The sequence below is a fragment of the Stylophora pistillata genome, chromosome 7 (assembly GCF_964205215.1).
Source record: "Stylophora pistillata chromosome 7, jaStyPist1.2, whole genome shotgun sequence".
NCBI classification, from domain to species: Eukaryota; Metazoa; Cnidaria; class Anthozoa; order Scleractinia; family Pocilloporidae; genus Stylophora; species Stylophora pistillata.
The window spans coordinates 28,502,182-28,510,027 of record NC_142525.1 but is presented as its reverse complement, the minus strand read 5'-3'; the positions used below and the strand labels follow the sequence as shown (position 1 = coordinate 28,510,027).

General features: G+C 39.2%; 1 protein-coding gene across 4 annotated transcripts in view; it reads left to right on the top strand.

Annotated features, from left to right (window-relative positions):
• Positions 1-2,133: 2,133 nt before the first annotated feature.
• LOC111330598 (muscleblind-like protein 3) overlaps positions 2,134-7,846 on the top strand; it is a 22,990-nt gene continuing 17,277 nt past the window's right edge. For 3 of the 4 annotated variants that reach the window (XM_022935480.2, XM_022935478.2, XM_022935479.2), the window contains exons 1-2: positions 2,136-2,511; positions 5,937-6,153. In XM_022935480.2, coding sequence (XP_022791215.1) covers positions 2,459-2,511; positions 5,937-6,153 — 270 coding nt within the window. In that variant the 5' untranslated portion in view covers positions 2,136-2,458. Of the gene's footprint in view, positions 2,512-5,936; positions 6,154-7,846 lie in introns of all 4 variants that reach the window. The other variant, XM_022935481.2, reaches the window with a different exon arrangement.

Below are 7,846 nucleotides of genomic sequence, written 5' to 3'. Positions count from 1 at the left end.
TTTTTAATTCTCCCCTTTAGCTGCTTGACATTACCATGTAAGATTAGTCATGAGAATTTCGTGTTAAATCAGACTAATGTCTGGACACTATGGAAAGAAATCGACGTGTTAATCACCTCTGGGAATTAAAGGTATATAGATATGAAACTTGAATTAAACAAAATGACAGTGTCTGACTCGAAATGTTTTACAGTGTTCCCAGAAAAATGCCAGGGTTGCTAACAGGGTTCTTTTGAACAGAATTAACCAATCACTTAACGATAAGGAACCTATTCAAATTTTTAGTCCAAAGCCAGAAAAGATGACAGAGAATTGAAATGGTTTTATTGAGCTATTTCCTGTATTTAGTTTCATGCAAGTGACCTTGGTAAGCATAGTTTCACTGTAGATGTATGGAAACAATAATTAACTTTCAATAATGCTAACTCATCGTCGTCTATAACATAAGAGTCTTTTGCGTTCTTCTAAATTAATTGTGAAAATTCGAATCACGCTAATAGATATCAAAGATGAGTTACTTTTCGTAGTATTGTTTCCGGTGTGGTAAAAGAACCGAAATCCTGTTAGAAAATTATTGAATCTATATTAACATGCGTGGATAACAATCTATTTCCGGTTTAAGTGCCTCCAGAGACCTTGAACTTCGCCGTTCGCCGCGCACGGCCAAATTAAGCCTTTTTACTTCCTTAGCTTATTACAAAAGGACAAGTTGCTGCACGAGTACAGTTGTTGTGAGTACACTTCAAACTGAGTGCGTAAGTTTGTTTTTCGCTGAAACGCGATTTTGTGATATGTCAACTGATTACTACATTGAAGCTCTGGTAACATTAGATCAGTTTGGTTTCAGTTCAGAATGGCTGTATCGATCGAACGAGTTTCATTTTTAATTAATTATGGACTCGCAGACATTTTAAACTCCGGAAGGATATATTTGCAACAATTTATAGATTAGATACAATACACGACGTTAAGGTTTACTTTATTTAAGAACATGCCACTCGGACAAGACAATCGTTAACCTTTTCTGTGATAGAAAGACAAGAACTGATAACTGCGTCATGCGTGCGTGTCTTTCGTGAGAAGGGTTTCGAGTACAGAATTATACAACAAGTCTTTTCCGTGGATACTTTCATTCGAAGCGATTCTTGACACAATAAAATTGTTGTCTAATTCTGTACTTGAAACCCTTCTCACGAAAGACACGCACGCATGACGCACGTTCAGGCCTGAACCGACAGAATTGGGACCTGTAACAAAGCGTGGTTCTTGCAAAATTAAGACAGAGCGTTGAATAGGTTCTGAGTGGAGCGGTTTCCGATATTTTACTTGTTTTCCCTAAAGTTGTTTTTCCCGTTTAGTTTTCCTGCGAAATGGTGATTTCAAGCATCTGTTTCCGAAAGAGAAAATGAGTGCTTCAGTGGCAACCATTAAAATGTCGCAAAAATTTCCGCAGACAGCCGAAACCATGCATGACTGAGGACAATTATGGATTTCACGAAAATAAGAGATTTTGCGTTTCTCGTTAAGTTGCTATATTTAGCGCCTTCTCGGAAAATGGTTTTCAGAAACTTCAAAGCCACAACACCGTGTTTATTAGTTTACAACCAGTACCGTCCTAACTTGAGCTGCAAAACCTGCTCGTACGTGTTTATCAGTACTCACCCAATATCAGTTGTTTGTATTTGAATTGCAAAAAATAGTTTCTCCCTGGGAATGGTAAATATGGCGAGGTTGACGTCGCACAATTTCTGTTTTCGCACGCGGTAGCGATAAACAAAGGCAGAAAAGGGTATTCAGGAAAGATAACAGTCAAAGATGACAGAAGACTGGTGAATGAACTATTGGTTTCATGCAGCTGAGATTGAAATATCTTAATCGCAGTGTTTACGAATTTACCATCGGCAAATTTGCCCTTGGTGAGGTTGTATCCGGTTTTTGGTAAATCAAAAAGTCGCTAAATATTTACGCCATTTCCTGAATAAGACTCGACTGCTTTCGGTGATCGGCTTTTTAAGCTCTTTGTGGAAAGAACTGAAACAACAAGGCTTCTTGTAGTTTTTGTTCAAGTTTCCGGTTATTTATCAAGCAAGTCGATAAAAGATGACTTTCTGAGAGAAGCTAAGGTCGTTGACCGCGTGCTTAAATGAATAAAACAAAGCTGGAACTCTTGCCATTTTACACGGTTCAGGATTTTGTTTGTCCTCCCAATCGTTTGCTTGTTTAGAAATATTTGAGGTGTTTCGGACAGTACTCGTATGAGATGGGCGCGGTTCCTCCGTTTACCGCAGCTATGCACACGCGGACGTTTACGTCCGCGGCGCGCATGCTCGCTGTCAAACTCCCTGTTGGTACAGTATGTGTCATGGTCGCGTGCAGAGAGAACGTTTGACCCATGCTTTGAAGAAAAGTGCGTTTTTTTTTAATTTAAACGCGTCAAAAAGTCACCATAGAGCATAAAATGAATGAAGCATTCCTCAACAGATCGATCCAACCTCCTACACATCTTCCCAGGTTTGTGCTGAAATATTTATTTGAACGAAACAATAGTCAAGTTTCTTAGCATGACAGAAGCGAAGAGATATGCTTCCGTCAGCAGTGACCGAGTCGAACTTCACAGAATCTTGCCTTTGTCTTCTCTCAATCGAACTGTGAAGCGAGCCAAAAACTTATTTGATTAGCGTCCATACATAGTGTTGGCGTTTGTAGCAAATTAAATTTCAATTTCGGCGTTTCATAATGACCCGAAATAACACTGACGGTTTATTTTAAAATTCTGAGGAAATTATGCGTGGTTGTCACGTTCAAAGCAACGCCGGGTTCGGAATTGCCAAGATTCTATATTTCCTTTCTTAACTCTCAGTTTTACTTCAAAGAATGGATATTTAATTCTTTCAATGAAAACAAAAGGCCTAAATCTTATCAATGCAGTCTTTTATTTCTGTTTATCCAACACGTTGGCCGACTGCCTGAAGTCCGTGACAAAGTTGTGCTGCGCTCAATTTTGTGTCGAAATTGTTTTTGGTAACAAATTTTAAGCAGCACTTTAGACAGAACAACACCCTTTCGTGATACGTGCGAAAAGGCGTGTAAGGGAAATCACAACAAAAAACAAAGTCCTTTAGATGGAGGAGGTTTCAAAATTTCTTTGACGGATTGAATCGCCATTAAAAGACAGGAAGTTCAGTCACAGTTCCTTTTATCGCTTTAAAAGAAAGCAAGCATTTTAACACACGTGCGTGGGTTTCGGAGGTAACTACTGCAATTAACAGTTTTGATTCTGTTTGACGAGCTTCCTTGATAATTCGAAGATCAATTTCCCCTGAGAGATAAACTTCGTTGAGGGTTGAATTTAGCGCTTCACTGTCAGGACGGCGTAAACGTGGGTAATTCTTTGTGTGTTTTGTCACTGAACAGTTGTGCCTGGCCGCGATTGAACCTGTAAAGTTTATTTCTGTTACGCTCAGCCCACAATACCGACAATTACAATCATTGTTATATTGCGGGGGCTTTTAGAAATGTCGAGAAAAAAAATTCAATGAAAGTATGTGTTGGTGCAACAAAGAACGATGAAGTCATCTCGGAATTGTTACTTCTCTTTTTCAGATCAAGGCTTTGAATAGCTTGAACCAACTGTTTGATAATTGAGTTAAAGATCTCTATATATATTTGGTTTAGTTAGAAAACTTAGATATCTCCTCAAATTCACAAAATTTGCGAACTTCAATTCACGAAACAGGCTAGCTTGTTTTTGTCGGATTTTCTTAGTTATGGGCTTCCGGTAGCATTCTGCTATGAAGTGGGAATGAAACTTGCCAACTGTTAGCGGAGGAGAAATCGTTTTTTTTCTTTAAACCTGTCTGAGCAGATCCCCGTCAGGTTCCTTTGAAAGGCTCGCACTCTGGGAAGCTTTACGCAACTGGAAGAAAGAGATTTCACAAGAGAGTCAACTGTAGTTAAAAATTTAATGTCAGACACTCTTCTCACGAACAGTTTCAAAAGCGATTCTAAGTTATTTGCAGGAAGAAAATGAAGCTCAGCGATAAAAAAGAGAAAGGTCTGGCATTGTACCTCTCATGTGAATGCATTAACTCTAGAATGGAGGGAAGAAGAATTGATAGACCCACTTTGCCTGTTGTATTTCGTGTTTTCGTGATCACCAGTTCAGTCAACACGAGAGTTCCACATTTGCAGCACTTTTTTTTTTCCAAATCTCGTGAGCATGAGAAAAATAAACATCTTAGGAAGACACTGATGACAAGGCAATCACGAATAAAAGCTAACATTGGGCACGGGAAGATCGAAACATCATCAGGTAGATCTGTAGGAGGTAAAACTCAGCGCGCATTTTTGATTTTGTTTAGGCTTGCATGATGGGGTGTTTTACCCTTTCCGTAAGAGACTCCGGTCACGAAATGCATAAACCTGGTTCTCCATAAGCACGAAAGGAAACATTTGTTAATCTTTGACGAGTTTCTTCGATCAAATGGGTTTCCAAAGGACGTGCGAAACTTTTTGCTGTGGAATTTTTAAGTGAAAGTTTTGTAGTCGCAAATTCAGATCTGCTTAGAGAATGCCGGCAGGATTGCTCTGGTAATTTTTGATCAGAAAAATACAATATAATTTTTCTTCGCTGAATACCTATATATATATTTCAGCGAGCTGAAGAAGTCTACAAGCTAGTGTAAATGCGATTGGATTCCGTAGTGAAATATACGCGTTCACATCAACGAAGTCTGTGACTGTCTCAAACCTAAGAGGGGTGCGCTTGTTTACAGTATTAGTAAAATCAGGAGATAGCATGTTTATTGATACACTCAGCGGAAAAGAGAAATGTCCAATTTTGGTATTGCCTCACCTTTTAAGGCAGTGATAATCAGCGAACACAGGTGACTGTAATCAGCAATGAAAATGTTTGCTAATTAAGATTTTGCCGATCGGAGATCTAAGATCTCGAACCGATTCACGTTTTAGGAAAAGAGAGGGACTTCATCGGCTCCTCGCAGAGCCGATAGCAAGTTCACGATGAACACATTGTATAGTTTCAACGGAACAAATAGGGTCTAAACAACGGCTGGGTTTATGTAAGAAAGTTTTACCTCCCACGGAGGAAAATTGCTTTAGGCCCCGGTTTTTTGGTTTATGCAAAAAATGCACGAAAATGTAGAGACACGCGAATGTCTTTTTCTCCGAGAAGTTGAAAGTTTGGGATGTCTACCATGACGAAAAACCCTCTTGGAAATTACGAGTGAGTTATTTCCGTGTCAATTCGAACGGCGGCATGAAAATTTTGTCGTGCCGGTTGTCAACTGTGTCACAGCCATTGTGTTACCACCTCTAAACATTTAAATCAGATGCGGTTGCCTTTCTTCGATTCCTTATTCTTTGACTGGACAGCTGGAGATCGAGAGAGCCGACCGTTTGATGCGGTTTTGTGGCATTTGACCACTCTCTTTCTCGGCCCTCTGAAGCGGAAAAGCGAACAAAGGCCTAACACTATTTTAAATCACTCTTGGTGATGACGTAATCGCGCGGGCTGGGGCCAAGGTGCACGATCCATCACGTACTCGCGTGATGCGTCACAAGCAGCTGAGTCACGAGTCTTAATTCTCGACGAATAAAGTATATTTTCCCTTTTATTTCCGAAATAACAAAGAAAACTTACAGAATTAATGTCTTTATATCATTTTCCGTGACTATAGCCAGAAATTAATGCGAATTTTACTTGCGCCATGACCCTGACCTCGACAAGTAATTGATGACTCATTGTTATGTAATTTGAGCCCGCGCTGTTTTCGTGGAAGTGAGCATGCGCAGACTTTTGTTGCCAAATACAAATTCCCCTAACTGCTAGAAATATCGGGAAAATCGCGTTTGCATCGTTGGCTCTGCCGTATAAAAAACTTTTTTCATCCATGATTTCCACCTTTCCTTGGTAGGTATTTGTTTACTGATAAGGACACATCAGAAGGACTCATTCCAAAGATGATAGTCCCAGTCATGGGCAAAGATCCTCGATGGTTACTCGTCGAAGTTTGCAGGGAATTTCAGCGTGGAAAGTGTTCAAGAACAGAGGACGAATGTAGATTCGCCCATCCACCCGCTCATGTGCTCATACAGAATGGAAAAGTCACGGCTTGTTTCGACTCTTTGAAGGTATCTACGTTTTTCTCTTAGAGGGGATATTTTTGTGGGAAAATGGAGTGCTTGCGGTGTCATTTCCGCGCTTTATGGCCATAATCTTCAAACTTTCTTTTGTTGGTAGAGATTTTCGAGTACTTGTTGCGTCGGTCACTACGAAACAAGTTTTTTGCGGGTCTATAACTTTCCCTTAAGTTTGCGAGCGTGTTATGACTGCGCTTTTCCGAAAAAGTACGTGAAGGAATGATTTTCCACGAAAAATTTCACAAGAGTTGTCACAGCGATATTTTTTCTTTCACAATAAGTAAGGTTATATAGGCACTACGATTTTCCGCTGCGTTTGGCTTATGCAACATCAACAGTTCAATATTTTTAAGGAAATGAGATGTGTTTCTCTTAAAACTACTTCAAACTTTGATTGTGAATCGTCTAAGTGGCTATGCCAGTGGTCTAAACTATGTTTGTGGCTCATTTGTTTAACTGGACCAATATTCGTTGCTAAACTGCGTAAAACCGGCGATGAATACCATGTTGTGGCATGTTGTGTGGGTGTCAAAATAGTTAAGAGTTTGCTATTTCGTGTGCCATGAATCCAGAATTTATCATTGCGTGTTTAGGTTTCGTTAAAGACTCGTGGACTCATCCGAGTAATTGTTGATTAAGTTTTCGTGACCGATGGGCAAATTCGTGAATCTCCTTCTGTTCGATTTTGTCTTTCAACTGTTGAGAACAATTAAAACACGTCAAGTTAAAATTGATCTGTCTTTCTGCTTACGAAACGAATACACGGGTTTCCTATTGACAAAATCGAAGCATGCAATTTGTAAAATCTTTTTTCACGTTACGTGAGTTTCAGGTCGGAAACGCAGCAAGTGGATTCGATTATCAACATATGGGTTGACACATTCTTTGTTCTTTTCCTCTCGACTCACGATATTGAAAGAAAGGTTAAAATTTACCACTGCGTTCTTAACGTGTACTGAAATTAAAAGAAATTACGTAATTTGCGAGATAATGCACGCATTTTCGTTGGCAAAAATGTTTCGTGAATTTTATATCCTCTCTCAAAGATAATAAAATTGCGTGCCCGGGGTGAAATCTGTTTTCTTGTAATAATCACGCGATTGTTGATTGGATCATTAAAAAGTTTGCTTTGAGTATTGTGAGCATCACTGTTTAATTTCTTGTTGCACGCGGTTTGCGTGACAGAAATTGAAATTTTCCCAGTATTGCTTCAGTCCGTGTTCTTGAGACAAAAGAAACTTGACTCGTGTTTAAAACTTCCTGTGCCATCGATTTTTGGAGTCGTTCTCATTTGGCAAAAGGGATTTCCGTGTCGGTGTAAATCCTTTGAGACCTTAATCTTTATAATGATAAAAAGAAATGGTTATATATCTAATATAAATGTGGGCTATTACTCATATGAAATAAATTGCCTGATTACTGTTGAATATTGCTGCATGTTGCGGTGAACGATTTTGAGCTTTGTCTGTGATTCTTTTTCAAAGAAATATTTTGGTTAGTGCTTCCTGAAATGTGTAGCTTTTAAGGAAAATTTTGATTGATTAGTTCTATGTGGAGTTTTATCCTTCTTTTTCTGAGAGAATTTCAGATTGTTCTGGTAGCAGAAATTATCTGATGGCTTCACTATGATAGAACTAGCTTTTCAGAAGTTTTGGGAGCCTTTTAAACCTGCCTTGCTGGTTTT